Consider the following 19,383-nt stretch of genomic DNA (forward strand, 5'->3'; position numbering starts at 1 on the left):
GCCCAATACCAATTTGGAAAGTGAACGCAATACTTATTTCGGGCTGACGTGTATATTTAAGGCCCAAACGGTTTGATTTCATACTTGTCCTTTTTCTATATTCTCTGTGCAGTTATGAAGAACTTTATTTTGTTTTTCAATAATTTTGGGTGCGCCAGATGGGGAGGGAATGGTGGCCATGGGAAGGGTTGCGTTGTGGTGGAAGGTGGGGTGGCTATTTGGGTGCTAGGTTTTTAGAATTTTTTTAAAAAAATCTTTCTAATCTTATTTATGATTAAAATATTTTTAAATATTTTTAGATTTTGAAATTTTTTAATAGCTGAAATTACTAAAATACCTATGCCATGTCAACAAGTTAACAATTTTACTACCAAAGTGACGGAATGGGAGAACGGGGGACACGACAATAAAGCACAGGGGGCATATTGACCCAGTTTGAAATGTAAGGGATAAAGTGAGATTTTTGATAAAGTATAGGGGGGACATCGATAATTAAGCCTAAAATTTAATAATAACAATAGTTATGATAACAATTATAACACTCAAATATGAGAATAAACGTACATGAATCAAGGGAAATTGAGCGAGGCAAATTGAGTTTTATGAGGTAAAGTGAGACTCAAATTGAATTTCAAGGGGCATATAAATAAGAGTGCTGCTATTTCCACCCCCACTTTATCTTCCCACCCACTTTGTAAATTTTAAAAAATACAATCCTATCTTTCAACCCACCATTATTCATAAAATACCATTTAATTATTAATTCCAGTATTATCAACTTGTTTTTGGCCTTCTCATACGATTTGCATATGATTGATCGTATATTGAAAGCACCAACAAAATTAGTGCATTTTAAAGCCAGTAATGCTATAAAAATAGAAGCTTCAATAAACTTTCTTTAAAGTTATTCAAACTTTGAGGGCAGATCAATGAGCAACCATGGCAGATTGCAAAAGGGTAGAAGAGGGGGAACAAAATGGAAAAAGAAAAAGAAAACGCAGCTTAACAAATACTTCCAATATTATTTGATGACAATCAGACAAAAAGGCAGAGTGGGCTGGGTGCTGCATGATGAGTTTTGTTTGCTAGTATGAGCGGGTAGAATGGGGAATTTACGGTGCCAGTCGGCATCCTAGCTATTCGGGAGGCGCTGATGGTATGCTTGAGTGAGGGCTGGAGGGATCTTGAAGTGAAATCAGATTCAAAACATCTCATTGCCATTTGGTAGCTGGTTTTGTTTCTAGAGTAGGTGGAGAGCATTCTTGGGACTACGTTGGTACAGAATGGCTCTTGGATTGTCAAGCTAGTGATGCAAACGTTAGCGTTAATTCGTCTTTTAATAAAATCTCCCAACTTTTTGACAGAAAAAAAAGGACAAAAAATTCTAACTTAAGTAGGGTAAATTTGTTCTTAGAAGTTATTTTACAAAAGGATAAATTTGTCTCTAAAATTTTGAAGATGGGTGAGAAAATAGGATAAGGGTGTTTGTGCCTAATAAATCACGGCCATAAGCTGGCCGAACCGAAGGAGCCCCTTTTCTCGGCCCTGACACTTGTTCGTAAAGCTGAAACGCAGTGATTCGCCAGGGTGCTTCGCCTTCCTAAAGACAAAAGAAGAAATACTAAGGCATGATCATCTCGGCCTCAAGTGCAGGTCGAGGCCGAGGCCGAGGCCGAACAAAATCACGGCCAAAGCATTAAAGGCAAATCATCACGTGACAACAGGGTCCCAGGCTTCATTTAATGAAGTAGTGCCTGTTTAATGCAGCAAACCCACTGGCCACAAAGAAGCATTTAATGCATGAGGGAAAGTGGGAAGTGACTGAAGTCAGGATTTGGTGATGAGGATCAGAGTGATTAGACGTGGACATTCTCACAAGAATTCTGACAGCTTGAGATATTGGTTCACCAGCTATCCAGGCCATAAATGCGTCTCCACGGCCAGAAGCTCAGAACCCACGATCAAGAGCGGCGACCGAGATTCACCAGGATTTCTGGGGTCACACCACCATACTTCACGATCCCAAATGTCGATTGGACTGCCCACTTGCTCTAATCAGGCTCCACCATGCAGATTTTCAGCATCGATTACTCCTCCAGGAACTCTTCCTATAAATACAAGACTCGAGCTACATTCAAAGGGTTCAACACCAAAACAAAGCCTCCCACGGAGCAACTTATTTTTTCCTGTAATGCACTTTCAATATCTTTACTTGCTTTCCTAGGAGTAGTGTTAGACTGTAAGGAAAATCCATTCATCAATATATCATACGACCCTTGATTTTCAAGCCGCCGGAGCACCATCCTTGTTGTTCGTTCACTCACCCCATATATCACACGACCGTCGCTCCCTGAGCAGCGCGCTGGAGCACCGCCCAAAACCTACCGCCAACACCATCACTCAACGGCCTTGTAGTTCAGGCCGTGAACCTAACAGCCGAGACCAGTTCCTCTCTCGGCTACAATCGTTTGATTAAGAAGACGAGTTCAAACAGGCGCACCACTTATCCATCCAACACTCATCAACACCTCGACGCACGGTAGACCGTGCTGGCACACCCGCGCACAACCGCCCCACACCCAAAAGCAGGAAACCGTGTGTCAAAGCATATCCCCTCGGCCGTGAGATTTGCGCGGCAGACAAAGGGGGTGAAAATAGAAACACTCATAAATAATTAAACCAAAAAGAAAATAGGTATTACTTCTTAAAATGGGTCAAGGATTCAAATGGATTCGACTTCTAAATCGTCTTTTAAGATGCCAAGAATTTTAAGCCGTTAAAGGCCAGTTTGGTATTGTTGTGCTGTGAAAATAACCATCGTCAGATTTACTATGATAGAAATCAGCTATTACATAAAGTAGTTTGGCGTTTGGTAATCTTTTTGTTAAAAGTTATTTTGGTACAATAATCAGTTTCTCAATGTTTGGTAAATGTTTGTGTAAAAGTGCTGTGAGTTGTGTATAATGACTAAAAATGACATTATGTTGAAATGACTTTTATATTCAAGTGTTTGGTAAAAAATAATAATTTTACTTTCACTTATGTAATTCTTGTGTTAAATATGTTTTTTTAACCATGACACCCTAAAAATTATTTTAATCATAAAATAAATAATGTGTGGAAAACTATTTTCACTACAGTAAAATTCCACACTATTATAATTTTAGTAGTGTAAGAAAATTTCCATAATTTTAAATTTTTAATAGAAAAAATATTAGACTTCATTTTTTGGTCTAAAAACAAATATTGGACTTTGGGACTTTATGCAATCAATCTAGCATTGCCAAGCTATTGAACGTCGAAAATAAATGAAAGAATCACATGTGGAATAGAAAATAGAAAAGAGGGCATTTTGTGAAAATTGTAAAAAGAAATAAGGCTATGTTGGGTAATTTGCAAAAATTCATTAATGTCCTGACTGTTCCAATCTGATTCTCGAGAAAGCGGAAACAAAAATCACCTCCACTCTTGCTTTCTCAAATTGCTGTCGTTGACATCGAATTTCTCAAATAATGACGTTCTACTCTTTTTACCAAATACGCTGACACACGCATCACTTTCAAAGAAAATGATTTTCCTCTAAATAATCAAATATCAAATGGGTACTAAATGTAAGCTAGCACATTATTCAAATAGTGCTCATGCTAAAAATTCATAATCTCCACAACTAAACGTCCAAAATGTAAATTTCTTTTTAAATAAAGGTCCAAAATAATATTAGTCGAACAGAAATTTGCCACGTGGTTCTTCATGCAGAGCTCCTATCCTACGGCAGCCGTAGACAACCGTAATAGGCCAGCACCCTCTCCCAAAACGCCGATTAATCCAGAGACAGCAAAACCCGAAAAACAGACCAATTCCATACAAAAAAATTTGAGAAAAAATAGGAAAATTTTAAAAAGTGCCCCAAAGGGGTGCGCACGCTAACAAATGTCACCCGGCCAGCGCAGGTTAGCGCCTCCCGATGCTTCCTGCACTGTCTGTGACTACTACGAGACCTTCCCTTTCTCTCTCTACCCGCCTTATCCTACGCAGCCTCTCGTTATCACCACAGCTTCTCTAGGGTTAGGGCTAAATTCTCATTCGCTTCCTCTCTCTCTTTCTCGCTTTCTTTTCGCCCAATTCTTCATGCGCTTCGGAGAACTAGGGTTTTATGATCTTCTAAGGGTAGCTTCACAATCTGTTCGACCCAAACGCACATGGACCACAGGAGGCAATCCAAGGATTCTCTCTCATACTCTAACCTCTTCAATCTTGAGGTATGTCTTTGTTTTCTCAAATTGTTGCCTTGCTTAGCCCTTTTTGGTTTCCTCTGATTTGGCAAGTTTTGTGCTTTATGTTTGTAATTCATGTGTTTGAATTGGGAACTTTGAATGTTTCTGAACTGAAGTGTATTTTGTTGCATATTGAGATTGAGAATTTCATTGTGATTTTTTTATTTTTTATTTATTTTCTTTATTGTTGTGTTGTAGTCTTTGATGAACTTTCAAGTTCCACAACCAGATGACGATTTTGATTATTATGGCAATAGTAGTCAGGATGAGAGCAGAGGTAGCCAAGGTAGGCAATATGTCTTAATATTTTGACTCGAGCTTAGTATGACCAATTTGATTTTTTTTTTCTTCTTCTTGTAAATGTACTTCTACATAACATACCGCTGGAGTATCTCTATGCATATATGTTATACATTTAGATATAGGTATTGGTTGGAAGGAAAACTTGGGCAAGGGATTTGTGGTCTTATAGATGCACATTGTTTGTGCTTTGTGGCTGGTTGCATGTGTAGGTGGAGCCACTGGTAATGGGCTAATGCCTGACAGAGAATTGAATTCAGTGAAGAAAAGAAGGCGATCTCAAAATAGTGACTACGAGGACGAGGACAGTTATTACCGGACACACATTACAGAAGAAAGGTATCGATCAATGCTTGGGGAACACATTCAGAAGTATAAAAGGAGGTTCAAGGATTCCTCGTCAAGTCCTGCACCAACGCAGATGGGGATTCCAGTTCCAAAGGGTAATAAGGGTTTAAAATCCAGGAAACTGGCCAATGAGCAACGAGGAGGGTTTTATGATATGGAAACCACATCAGAGTGGCTCAATGATTCTAATACACAGAAACCAGGGAATCACCATGATGCAGATTTTGCACCACAAAGTAGCACCAATAGGTTTGCTTTCACCTCTGATTTCCTTTTGATCATGGGCTATTTTCAACCTAAGCATTTATTTGATTATATTTCCATCTCCGTATTTCATGCAGAATAACGTATGAACCTCCTTATCTGGATATAGGAGATGGTATCACTTACAAGATTCCACCAATTTATGATAAGTTGGTGGCATCTTTGCACTTGCCTAGCTTTTCGGATTTTCGGGTGGAGGAAGTTTACTTGAAAGGTACATTGGACTTGCAATCCTTGGCAGAAATGATGGCCAGTGACAAAAGGTTGGGGCCTAAAAACCGGGCAGGGATGGGGGAGCCCCAGCCCCAGTATGAATCCCTTCAGGATAGATTAAAGGCATCGTCCACATCAAACTCAGCTCAAAAGTTCAGTCTCAAAGTCTCTGATATTGGGTTAAATTCTTCTATCCCAGAGGGGGCAGCTGGAAATATAAAGAGGTCTATTTTGTCTGAAGGTGGTGTCTTACAGGTCTACTATGTGAAAGTTTTGGAGAAAGGAGACACATATGAGGTTTGTTTTCCTTCACTTTAGATTATTTGGTTACTTTAAATTTTTTTGTTTTGGGGTGGGTGTAGGGCGGGGTGTGTGTGTCTCCCTTTTTATGTGGTATTTGGGGTTGGTTGTTCACTCATGGTTGTTCTGCAGATCATTGAACGAAGCCTACCCAAGAAGCAAAAGTTGAAGAAAGACCCTTCTGTGATTGAGAGGGAGGAAATGGAAAAGATTGGAAAAGTTTGGGTAAACATAGTAAGAAGAGATATGCCAAAGCATCATAGGATTTTTACAACTTTTCACCGGAAGCAACTAATTGACGCTAAGAGGGTCTCAGAGAACTGTCAAAGAGAGGTACTTATGATGTGTATGGCGTATGTAGTGTTCTACTTCTTTCTGTTGTACTGCATGTCAGATGTGGATTTTGATATTCAAACTTGGTGATGGTTGATTTTATTAACCTGGCATTTGTAGTACTTATACTGAAGCTATGGATTTTTTTTAGGTGAAAATGAAGGTGAGTAGATCACTTAAATTGATGAGGGGTGCTGCAATTCGTACAAGGAAACTAGCCAGAGACATGCTACTATTTTGGAAGAGAATAGATAAAGAGATGGTATCCTTCCGTTCTCCTCTATACAATGCCTTTTCATCCTATTGGTCTTCAATTTAGTCATCTTTAGTGATTTGTAGTTGACATGAAATTTATAATCATGTCTAAAGTTCCATAAATGTTTGGTCAAATCATGGATCTTGAGAGTCATTCTTGGAGAGATTGTCATTTGAAGATCATATATTTATTTATTTATCTTTTGACAAAAACTCCATCAAATTTTATTAAATTTTTTAAATATTGATACTGTTGCAGGCAGAAGTGAGGAAGAAAGAGGAGAAAGAAGCAGCTGAAGCTTTGAGGCGCGAACAGGAGCTTCGAGAAGCAAAGAGACAGCAGCAAAGGCTCAATTTTCTTATACAGCAAACTGAACTTTACAGTCACTTTATGCAGAACAAGTCAAGTTCACAGCCATCTGAAGATCTGGCTGTCGGAGATGAAAAACAAAATGACAAAGAAGCATCTCTGAGCTCCTCAGATGATGAAGCTATTGAGGAAGAAGACCCTGAGGATGCTGAACTGAAAAAGGAGGCTTTTAAAGCTGCTCAAGATGCAGTTTTAAAGCAGAAAAACTTAACTAGTAAATTTGATAGTGAGTATATGAAACTATGTGAAGATGCTGAACCTGAGGCAGCACAGGAGGTTGCTGGAGCTAGTAGCATAGATCTACATAACCCGTCAGTCACTCTTTCCTTTCTTATTTTTGATCTTGTCTTTCTTCTGGAGTGTATCAGGAAATTGGAGGCAAAGCTTTTTCCAGTGAAATTGATAAAGTTTCTATTACTATATATGCAGTTCCACCATGCCTGTAACCTCAACAGTTCAGACACCGGAGTTGTTTAGAGGATCCCTTAAAGAATATCAGCTAAAAGGCCTCCAGTGGCTGGTTAATTGTTATGAGCAGGTTGTTAGTCTGTACTCTGTACCCAAATGGATACACATGATATGTGCACGCACAATTTAGCTCTCCTGGATTTATTTTCTCTTGATTGATTATTTAGAAGGTATTTTTGCTGTCTATCAGGGTTTAAATGGCATCCTTGCTGATGAGATGGGACTAGGAAAGACTATCCAGGCGATGGCGTTTTTGGCTCATTTGGCTGAGGTAATTGTTCGGCTTGGTTTGTTATCATAATGACTGTCTTTGTAGTAACTTGGATTGCTTGTCCCATTCAGGAGAAAAATATATGGGGGCCTTTTCTGGTTGTTGCTCCTGCTTCTGTCTTGAACAATTGGGCTGATGAAATTAGTCGTTTCTGCCCTGACTTGAAAACTCTTCCATACTGGGGTGGTCTTCAAGAGCGTACGGTACTTAGGAAAAAGATCACCGCTAAGAAACTTTACCGCAGGTAATTTTCTTTGCCCTTGTTATTTTAAAATTTCAAGAACAACAATGATAATTGGCCAGTCTTGGAAGTAACGTAGTGCTTAAGAAGCTGTTTGGGGCGACTTGGAACAATATGAGGCCTTAGACGGAAATTCCAGATTAAGCTTCTTATTAGTGCTGATAAAGAAAATATTAACTTAGTTTTATATGCTAAAATTTTCTCATGTCTAAATCCTACTATCTTGTAGACATGGTTGCTATTGAAAAAAAAGCAATTGCGAACATAGCAAAACAATAATGAGAAAAAAGAGAACAATATAGGTTTTAGAGAAAAGTAGGTAATAGAAAAAACAATACAACTTATAAATTGGTCATAACTAAGTGGGATTGTGTTATCTCTTATGCAGAAAAGTTGTCAAAATATGGGATTTACTGATTCTTTTGGATTTTGGACAACCTTAGTAGCAAATGATTTGTTGGAGCACAAAACTCATATATTTGTAAAAATATGCATATTGATTGGATTGTTTGTGCATGCACCACATATCATATCTAGAAGGGACCTTTATGAAATAGAAGCTTAGATGGTACACTGGCCTCCTACAAATCAAGTACATATTGCCATGGGTGTAGCCGAAGTTTTCATTTTATCTTGAGTTGGTCTGTTCTCTTGCTCCTTTTCTTTCCCTTTTCTTCACCAAGTAAAACTTTAGCGTGTGGTCAGAATCCAAATACACAGGAAGTATACAAGAGTTGATTAAAAATTAAAAAGAAACAGCAAAGTGAAATAAAGAATAAAAAGGAAATGCAGATTCCCCTGGAGACTGCCTGAGCAGTTGAACTAAACTTTACTAAAGAATGCTTTGCTGGCTGAAAAACACTTTTTTTCTTTGTTTACAAAATTTATATATTTTAGCATGCTAGTTGTCCATATGAGAAATACCATGGCTCAGTTCCTACCATTGTATAAACTATTGTTGTTGTTTTTGTCCTCAAACTTATTGACAGGGATGCGGGGTTTCATATTCTCATTACCAGCTACCAGCTGCTAGTGGGTGACGAGAAGTATTTTCGACGTGTGAAATGGCAGTATATGGTATTAGATGAAGCCCAAGCAATCAAAAGTTCTAACAGGTTTGGACTAAAATCTTCCTTGATATTTATTTATTAAGGATTTTGGACATACTCCTACTCCTTAGTCTTCTTAACCTGTCTTTGTTACGAGTTAGTAGTTACTAACATGAACTTTCCTCTTGAAAATCAACAATGGGAATTAACTCCATTGATAGGGCCATTCTTGTGGTAAATTGAATGCGTTAAGTGATACCAAGTGTCATAAAGATGAAACAAATTTAAGAAACCTGAGAAGGAATATTATCAAAATAATAACCATGTGTAATATTCTTGACAAAATTGTCAACACCTTCTAAGCAAGTGAAGGTGTATTATTTCTAAGCATCCAAATAAGCGCCAGCAAGGGTGGACACGATGTGTCCTTACTCTTCAGGTGTCCCAACATGGAATCTTTTATGGAAGTAGTCTAATACAAACTAATCGATTTTACATTATTGTTAGGGTTGCAGCTGTAATAATATTGTGGTTTGGTTCCTCTTGATCCTAGACCCAACCATTTATGTTAAGAACTTTTCAACAACAAATGCTAATGTTTGCAAAGTCTTTTAGATTGTGAGTTCATGTATTCTATTATGATTTCTTAAATCCTATGTGTACTCATCCATATATCATTGGATATTTTGATTTGACAGTATAAGATGGAAGACATTGCTCAGCTTTAATTGTCGAAATCGTTTGCTGCTTACCGGTACACCTATCCAGAATAATATGGCAGAGTTGTGGGCTCTACTACATTTCATTATGCCAACCTTATTTGACAGCCATGAGCAATTCAATGAGTGGTTTTCAAAAGGGTATGCATTTGGATCTGAAATTCCTACCCACAAACTAATAAAGCATTCTTATTAAATGAATTATTTTTCACATATTAACAGAATTGAAAACCATGCGGAACATGGGGGTACTTTGAACGAGCACCAGCTTAACAGATTGGTTAGTACCCTGACTCTGATAATTGTATTCATTAATAAAGTTTTGGATTTTTATGATAATTTTACCTTGCTCTTTGGTCTAGTCTAATGTTCCCCATAAAGTTCTAATTTGATTATCTTTGGAAATGTTCTGGTCTGTCAAATATCTCCTGCTAGCAAGACATGTAATTTGTGAATGGAAATAGCATATATAGGACAATTTTATCCAGTTGTCAGTCCCGAAGCACAGACATAATGGGCTTTGAAATGGTGGTGATGAGTGGCTTCCTGGTTGGATATGGGCAAGTCATCTTCCTTGCTCCTCATCCAGGGTGTATTCGAAAATCCCATAAATAATTTAGGCAACCCCAAAAAACCAAGAATTTTATAGAACATTCTAGGTGGAGAAAATTTGGTAATGTTTTTCTTGACAATATTGACCCAAATATAACCTTCTGTGTTTAAGAAATCATGAGGCTAATATGATCCCATTTCTTATTTCATTATTCCATCTTGCTGTAGCCATCAACTGTACTTAATGGGTATGTGTGCTGGTTAAAACTCTCATAATAATCCCTGCCCTATTTTTTTTCACCTCTCTAGTTAAAACTTTCATAGTTGTGAATGGAAATACCTAATGGGATGTGGAACATTTCTGACTACTTCTGTTTTTCTCCTTACAGCATTCCATATTAAAGCCATTCATGCTGCGTCGAGTTAAAACAGATGTGATTTCTGAGCTGACCCAGAAAACTGAGGTTACTGTGCACTGCAAGTTGAGTTCTCGGCAACAAGCTTTTTATCAAGCTATCAAGAACAAAATATCTCTTGCTGAGTTGTTTGACAGCAATCGTGGGCATCTTAATGAGAAGAAAATTTTGAATTTGATGAATATTGTCATTCAGCTGAGAAAGGTAGGCTATCCTTACATAGATTTTTGTAGTCTATATGGTGGGATGTAATTATTATGAGATTTGTGTCTTGATTGTATTATTTATTTTCTCAAAATTGTCCATAAAAAGTGTTTCATTTGTGCAATGTTAGGTATGCAACCATCCTGAGCTATTTGAGAGGAGTGAAGGAAGCACATATCTGTACTTTGGTGAGATACCAAATTCTCTTCTTGCCCCTCCGTTTGGGGAGTTAGAGGATGTGCACTACTCAGGAGGTCAAAATCCTATAACATACCCGGTACTTTCTTAACACCCTTTTCCCTCATACATAATCATAAGTCTTTTGTAGTGCAAAGGTGAGATTATCACTTTGCTCGTGCACACGACATATTAATTGGTCAGTAACTAAAGGGGAGACGGAGAGGGAGGTAAGTAGGTGTGGTGGTGAGAGATGGAGGAAAGAGTGAGTTAAAGAGAGGGAGGCTTGAGGGAAATTCTATAATTTGATGGCAATTTGCATGTATGGCACCACTAATTACATGCCAATTTTCAGGTGCAACACACGACCTGCACTTGTACTTTCCTTATGTTATTCATGTTCTCATTCTCTCAGAAATTACATTCCTTTGAATAATTTGGAATGCATTTGGACCTGCATTTGGAAGTGGATGTCTATTAATGCTTATTTGAAGAGGAAATTCATGACATGCTTCTATTGGATATATACTATTTAGAACATTAATTGCTTGTGTTTTCCATAAGAGTATTTCCAATATACTTTTTCACCTGAAGAAATAAATTAAACTAGCTGCTGTGTCCAATCACAGACATTTGTGCTTGTATGTCCCTTTTCACATTATTTGATTTTGTGCTGTAGTTTCCAGTAACTTACCTACTGACTAAACTTTTAAACGGAATTTCTTGTTTCTCCAGATCCCTAAACTTTTCTATCAAGAAATTCTCCAGAGCTCTGAAATTTTTTGCTCAGCAGTTCGACATGGTGTCTACAGAGAATCTTTTGAGAAATACTTTAACATATTTTCACCGGAAAATGTTCATCGATCAATATTCTTGCAAGAGAATAGCTCGGATGAGTTGTCCATTAATAGTGGAACGTTTGGTTTTACTCATCTGATAGAACTGTCCCCTGCAGAGGTTGCATTTCTAGGAACTGGTTCTTTTATGGAGAGACTAATGTTTTCCATTATGAGATGGGATCGGCAATTTTTTGATGGAACTGTGGACTCATTGGTGGAAACCATGAAGGATGATTTTGAATGTAGTTATCTTGACAGTGGAAAAGTGAGAGCGGTGACACGAATGCTGCTCATGCCTTCACGATCTGTAACTAATGTTCTTCAAAACAAACTGGCTACAGGACCTGGTGATGCTCCATTTGAGGCTCTAGTTGTCTCGCATCAGGACAGGCTTCTTTCTAACACTAGGCTTCTCCATTCAACATACACATTCATTCCACGAGCTAGAGCTCCCCCAGTATGTTTTCAGTTATTCAATTTTTTTTTTGGTAATTATTGTAGTTGTGCAGCTTGACCCTAAAAGGAAAAGAAAAAATTGTTATTGTCTTTGTTAACACTTTATATTTATAAACTTATATCAAAATATTGTATAATGTGGACAGGTTAATGCCCATTGCTCAGACAGAAACTTTACTTACAAAATGGTTGAAGAACAACAATACCCTTGGTTGAAGAGGTTGTTCACTGGGTTTGCACGGACATCTGACTTTAATGGACCCAGGAAACCTGAGAGTCCTCATCATTTAATACAAGAGATTGATTCTGAGCTGCCTGTTTCATGTCCTGCTCTTCAGTTAACATACAGGATTTTTGGGTCTTGTCCTCCCATGCAAAGCTTTGACCCAGCAAAATTGCTCACTGTAAGACTGTTTATCCTATTTTGGTTTCCTTTTATATTCTTTTAGTGACCACATTTTTTTTATCTACATTTTTTTAAAATTTCTCAATTGCAAGTGTCGAAAGATGAGCTTATCTATCTTTTCTATAGGATTCTGGGAAACTTCAGACCCTTGATATATTGTTGAAACGCTTGAGGGCAGACAACCATCGTGTTCTGTTGTTTGCACAAATGACAAAGATGCTGAATATTCTCGAGGTAATGATTCATTTCTTATTAAACCTTCTTGTTTGCTCTAGGTTCATGTGTTCACCTTGGGTTTTCAACTTGATTTGATTCCCATTTCAGCCATACCTAACTATATGTGATCATGACACTGTAATTTTCAGAATAGTGTGATCATGTCGCTCAGTGCACGTGAGTCGTGTTCTTTTTGTGCTCTTTATGTGCTCTTTATGTGCAAGTAGTTATTTGTGGCTTAAGAAAAAGTTTTCTTAGGTTAGTTTTAGTAAATATTGTTTCCCTGTAGTGATATATGTGTTGATTGACTGAAGTAAGATATTTTGCCCAACTTTAATTAGGTATTTTAATTAATGCCTTATTTAATTGGGCTATTTGCTGGTCGGATTGTCATTTTGGAAACTCTTATTGCACCAAAGGACAACTTGTATTCCAACTGTTTACCTATCTTTTCTGGGGATTTTTCTTCTGGTGCTGATAACCTAAATGTGCAGGACTACATGAACTACAGGAAATATAAATACCTGAGACTTGATGGATCTTCCACCATAATGGATCGGCGAGATATGGTCAGAGACTTCCAGCAACGGTATGAATTTCATTATAAAGGCTTTGAAGAGCTGTGTATGTTGTAGACTCTTATGATTACATACTAGTTCATTAACGTATTTAGATGATTGTGTTCTTGCAGGAGTGATATTTTTGTGTTCTTGCTGAGTACAAGAGCTGGTGGACTTGGCATTAACTTGACAGCTGCTGATACTGTCATATTTTATGAAAGTGATTGGAATCCAACCCTGGATCTACAGGCAATGGATAGAGCTCATCGTCTGGGTCAGACAAGAGATGTGAGTTTTTGTTTCCTGAATCCAACCCTAGATTTTGTGTTTTCTAAGTTTTGTGTTCTTTGAGAAATTAATAAATGCTACTGTCTTCCAAATGGCTTGACCATTCTTTTAGTACAGCCATTTGTTTGTATGGTGCTTTGGAATTATCTTCTTGATTTTATGCATCTTGAGATGTATTCTGCTTAGTTCAGTATTAAATTCTTATATTGTTTAATTCTCACCTACTCATGGTGTAGGTTACCGTCTACCGACTAATTTGTAAAGAAACTGTTGAAGAGAAGATTCTGCAAAGAGCAAGTCAGAAAAATACTGTCCAGCAGCTTGTAATGATGGGTGGCCATGTTCAGGGTGATCTTTTGGCTCCTGAGGATGTTGTATCTTTACTTCTGGATGATGCTCAGTTGGAGCAGAAATTAAGAGAAATTCCATTACAGGTGCAGGCAGTTTAAGTTGTTTATCTGTCAATTCCTTCTTCCAAATATTAGTTCATTTCAGATAGAGTTTTAGTGTATTTTCCTTGGTACAAGCTTTTATTCATTTCAGATATTAGCTCAATTCCTTATTCCAACTATTAGCTCATTTCAGATAGAGTTTAAGTAAGCTTTTATTTATTTCAGATATTATCATATTATCTCTCTAAATTATCTTATTGTTTTGCCAGACCAAGGATAAACAAAAGAAGAAACAAACAAAGGGTATACGGGTAGACGCAGAAGGTGATGCTTCTTTGGAAGATTTAACAAACCCTGCATCTGCACCTCAGGGCACTGGACATGAGGACTCTCCAGATGTGGAAAAATCAAAATCCAACAATAAAAAGGTGCTGGAGCTTGTCTGGACTCCATTGTTCCATTTACACCTAGCTTAACAGCTGGCAAAATACTAAGTGCTATCTACATTATATTTGTTCCTCTGAGTTGTGCTTATTAATATCATCATATCTGTGCACAGAGAAAAGCTGCATCTGACAAACAAACTCTAAGGCCGAAGAATCCGAAAAGCATGGGCGGATCTGATAGCTATGAGTTGGATGATCCCCTACAAAATACTGATCCACAAGCTGTGAAACCCAAGAGGCCAAAGAGGTCAAAGAAGAGTGTAAATGAAAATCTTGAGCCAGCATTTACTGCGACACTCCCTCCAGTTCCAGAGCAGACCCAATATCCACCCCCACATTAGTTTGTATCCTGGTGGTTTCCGAGCAGAAACAGGGCAGGATATCTGAATCCGACGGCAGTTCATTTTCTTGTTAATATAGTGGACAAGATTGTGATTGATTGATGAGCATGAGCATCACTTCCAGGTCCTCTTGTCACTGGCCCCATTGTGGCTGGGAAGAAATTGGGACCAGAGTTGCAGAATATATAGTCAGAGCTGTATGATAGTTTGTAAATATTACTCATAATTTGTTTAGGGTTCAATGGCCATCAAATAATTAGATGGATGGTATATAAAGGTTCGTTCCTTTTTGTGGTCCTTCTCTCAGCTGTATAAAGGGTAGATGTATTTCGTCCGTGGGCCTAATATCCGAACCTCTCCGGTTAAGGGACATTGACTGAGGGGAATTGTATATGAAATCGTCTTGCAGCTCTGCGTCACCTAATCTGTTTATGTTTCTGCTTGGATTTGAAATTTAAATCCAGCCTGGCTTGGGTTAGCATTATTTATGTAAAAGATGTTATGGACCCAGCCAATGTGGCAGTTATGATCTGTAGTCGGATTTCGGCAAGACAGATCTAAATTCATGTAATTTAGTATTTATCCCAAATATATTTTTGGCCAATAAGATCAGTAAATTGAATTAAATTCATGTAATTTAGTATTTATCCCAAATATTTTTTTGGCCAATAAGATCAGTAAATTGAATAAAATCGCTGCTTTTGGATAGCGAGAAGGGTTCGTTTGGGAGTGCTCTAGGAGGCACTGATGTTCATAAACGCTTTTATTAGAAATCATTAAAATCCAAGTCACTTGGGAGTCAGAAGCAATTCCAAACATGACCTAAATAATTGAAGTGACCTTAATTAGCGAATTCATATATTTTCTTTTTTCTTTAATGCCCTTGCATGTCAACCTTTTGGCGGAAAAAAAAATCGACTGAAAAACACAAAAAGGAGGGAAACCTGTCAGACAACCGTGCGACCACTCCAGACCAGTCACCCCCAGCTGAGAACGATCCTCTACAGCTAGATGATTCCGAGGAACCACCAGAAGCTGTTAATCACGCTCTGATCACACGGTCACGATTCATCCACCAGGTTGGGATTCCTGTCTCCTTAGAAATCAAGGATACAGAGGTAAGATCCTATAGAACAGATCCTGTCCAAGTAAGGTCGTGATCTATGATCCCATGTTCAGCAATATAAACCGTTGCAGTATTCTTTATTTATTCGATATGGGATAATTTGTTGGAATCCCACATCGGTGGGGTGAAAGAAAACAAATGGGTTTAAATAGAATTACCACACTCTAACTAATATCAAGGCCTTTTGTGGTAAAACCACACACCTGACGGATTGGGCAGGTGGTAAAGTGGGGACAGTATCGGTGTTGTTAGAGTGGGACCCAACGGGCAGATCCAAAACTTCAACATGGTATCAGAGCCAAGGCCCGTACAAGCTAACGAAGCTTGTCGCCAAGAAGGAGAAACAAGTCGGACTCTTAAAGGAAAAAAAAAAAGAAGCCAACGAAGCTTGAAAAGAGCCGACCTCTGAGTTCCATTGAAAACAAGTGGGCCCAACGAGAGCCGACCTCTGAGTTTCAATTGCCGATGTGTGGATCTTCACGTGTGAACCACTAAAAAGGGGTTACACGTGAGGGGGAGTGTTGGAATCCCACATCGGTGGGGTGAAAGAAAACAAATGGGTTTAAATAGAATTACCACACTCTAACTAATATTGAGGCCTTTTGTGGTAAAACCCCACACCTGACGGATTGGGCAGGTGGTAAAGTGGGGACAGTATCGGTGTTGTTAGAGTGGGACCGAACGGGCAGATCCAAAACTTCAACACAATTAGCTTCTTTGGCTTATTTGTTTGGAATTTAGACCAGACTGAGATCACAAAAGAATTGCACATTTTCATTGACATGTCCTTGCCCTTAGCTTTCAAGATTTTATCCGATTTCCATGTTTTTCAACGTGTCTAACTTCTTCTTCTCTCCTCCCTCAAAGCTTCCTACCAAAACCAAGCACTCCCTCGCTGCATTCATGCCTGGACCTTCAGACCCTGAAGATTGAGTTCTTCACAGACCCATCATTTGGTTCGGTGGTTTACTTTACTAAATGATTGACCAAGTCGAAGATTTTTTCGGCGAACTTGATCGAAGGGTTGTTTCCTGGAACATTTGTATTTCCTTTTGTTCTTCGAGAGGGGATGTTGCAAAAGTAGGAGATTTGTTTCATGAAATGCAGGATGAACTAGCACCCAACAGACATTGACCAAACCAAACATGGGATTCTTTCCCAAGCATCTTTGTTGGACTTGTATGCTAAATGCACCCTGCAGGGGCTGAGATACTAAGAAGCCTTGTTGATGCATTTGCAAACCTAGGTGCTCTCAAGTTAGGAAAAGGAATTCATGGCTACATTATAAGGAAATCATTTTATGAAGCTGACAAATGCAATACTCATCTTGAAACATCCACAATAAACATGTACATAAGATGTGATAGCATATCTACAGCTAGAGTATGTTTCAGTAGAATGTTGTTGATCATAGATATAGTGGCATGGACATCAATGATTGAGGGCTATTAGGGGTGGCAATTTCCGATACGACCTGATACACGACAGGAAGAATACAAAACAGGAAGCCTTGAAACTGTTTGATCTAATGATAAGAGAAGGAACAAGAACATGAAGGTTACAAAACACCAAACCAGAGCACAGCTTAGTGGCGTAACAAGTAACTCTCCCACAAAAGCAAATTACATAACAGGAGGGCAAGGAAGCCCGTCAAATTGTAAAAACTCAAACAAGAGACAAAGGAGGCCTACTGGCCCAGTGATCCACACCCGCCGCTCGAACACCAATCCTTGCAGCTTCATGCGCTGCACGGTCCAGATTGCGAGGAACCTACCTCCATTTCACCGATTCAAAATGAGAAGGAAAGTCTCCTAATCTCATTGATAATTGGAAGAATTGTCCACACCCTGTTACCCAAATTGCCTTTTAGACCATCCACCAGAGCACGAGAATCCGACTCAATCACAATCTTATGATCGTCCTCCGCTTCCGCCATTAGAGTCGAACCACCTTTTGGGGGATAATCAAGTTGTTGGCGTTGACAGGGACCCTGGGAGTCTACAAATAATCCACAGCAACGCGCCAAAAACTTCTTGTCATCAAATAGTGTGTTTTAAATTTATAAACTCACATGCGGAATTATAAGTTTAAAACACACTATATATCCTTAAAAGATTTTGGCGCCGTTGCCGGGGATTAGTTATAAACCCACAAGCGGAGATAATCAAGTTTCCGGCGCCGTTGCCAAACACCTTTGGGAGTTTATAAGAACGAGGTCGTTTGTGTGAAAAAATTACAAACTAATTAAAATCCAAATAAATTCAATTGCTAGCCTAATTGATTCAAAAGTTGGTTGATGGGTTGAAAATAGACAATTAAATTAAGCATTAAAAAATGAAAATGACAATAAGATAAAATAGAGATGAAATCATTGAGAAAAATAACTAAGGTATTAGAATCCATATTATTTCATAAAATTCTAATTACTTATCTATCCATTCCCATAAAGTAGCAATAATCTAGAAATCAATCTACTCTGAGATATATCAATTAAGCATGCAATTTCATAAAACTTCATGTAATTCCCCTTCCCTTCATAAGGACAAATTCTAAGCATTGGCATGAAAATAAAATTATTTAACTACAACGGATCAAAGTTTCCTAAGTATCCTATGTGAGAAAGATTATTTGAATCACAAGTGATTAAAGGAATTTGTATGCCAAAAATACGAAATCAAGGATGCATTAAAAAGTTAACCTAAATTCTTAACTACCACAAATACACGACAGAAGTGGTGAAAAGAAAATTAACCTATAAACATTGAGGAACATAACCTTAGTCAAAGAACTTAGCTAAACATACTAACTAATATCAAAACCAAGAAGTTGAAATACATGAAAAAGAAATGAGAACTAAGAGAGGTGAAGAACAACTAAAAGAGAGCCAGAACAGCTCTTGGTTCTCCTCTCTATCCTTGCTCTCTTTGCCCTAAGGCTTGGTGTCCCCTTCTTCTTTTGCTCAGCTCTCTATTTATAGAGACGGAAAGTAGCTAAAGCATCGTCACAACGTGCCAGCCATGTGCTGCTCTGTTGCTTTCGGTGGCTTCGAAATTGGAATCCCTCATAGTGGAGGGAGTCATTTTTTGCAATGATGGGAATAAGACAACATGGGTGACCTCTTTTTTTTTGAGTAAATATCACGAAGTGACCTTTTTTTTTTTTTTTTTGGTAAATACCACGAAATGACCTCTTTTTTGACCGGGTATTATTGTGGTTTCTTTTGGGCACGTGGCTGGCTGTTTTTGGAGATATTTTCTTTCGAGTGTGAGAGTGATCTTCACGGGTTTGAGAAAGAGTGTACAAGGGGTGTATTCTACTGAATACGGAGGCTCGGGTTTGGGTAAAAACTTTTGAGTGTTGTATTTTCTCATGTTATAGTGAAAGTAGCAACTCTTTTGAGACATAGGCAGTATTTTGCCAAACCTTCTTTGGTGTGTTGGATATTTTTATTCTGCTCATGTTGTGGTTTGTTCGGTGGTGTGGTGGTGGCCCAACATGCTCAACATTGTTTCTTTCCATATTCTTTAATTCTCCCACATGTGCATCTTCTCTCATTTGT

General features: G+C 38.3%; 1 protein-coding gene and 1 non-coding gene across 3 annotated transcripts; one reads left to right on the forward strand and one right to left on the reverse strand.

Moving 5' to 3' along the window:
- The first annotated feature begins 3,783 nt into the window (after positions 1–3,783).
- On the forward strand, positions 3,784–15,325 carry INO80 (DNA helicase INO80-like protein). 2 transcript variants are annotated; one of them, XM_021977558.2, is made up of 23 exons: positions 3,784–4,259; positions 4,473–4,560; positions 4,787–5,171; positions 5,264–5,696; positions 5,832–6,032; positions 6,184–6,294; positions 6,547–6,968; positions 7,087–7,195; positions 7,316–7,396; positions 7,468–7,640; positions 8,627–8,752; positions 9,385–9,546; positions 9,628–9,685; positions 10,347–10,577; positions 10,708–10,854; positions 11,490–12,050; positions 12,196–12,453; positions 12,582–12,689; positions 13,166–13,260; positions 13,363–13,519; positions 13,756–13,953; positions 14,181–14,339; positions 14,471–15,325. In XM_021977558.2, exons 1-23 carry the CDS (start codon positions 4,200–4,202, stop codon positions 14,696–14,698), a joined length of 4,551 nt encoding a protein of 1,516 aa, XP_021833250.1. In that variant the 5' UTR covers positions 3,784–4,199; the 3' UTR covers positions 14,699–15,325. The 2 variants fall into 2 exon arrangements, with proteins under 2 accessions (XP_021833250.1, XP_021833256.1); XM_021977564.2 differs by lacking the exon at positions 4,473–4,560.
- A 314-nt stretch (positions 15,326–15,639) lies between these two features.
- Positions 15,640–15,856, reverse strand: LOC148293198 (small nucleolar RNA U3). The gene has a single exon (XR_015825990.1). It is a non-coding gene; the product is annotated as a small nucleolar RNA U3 (small nucleolar RNA).
- Positions 15,857–19,383: the final 3,527 nt, after the last annotated feature.

Source organism: Prunus avium, chromosome 7 (genome assembly GCF_965620075.1).
Source record: "Prunus avium chromosome 7, drPruAviu1.hap1.1, whole genome shotgun sequence".
NCBI lineage: Eukaryota > Viridiplantae > Streptophyta > Magnoliopsida > Rosales > Rosaceae > Prunus > Prunus avium.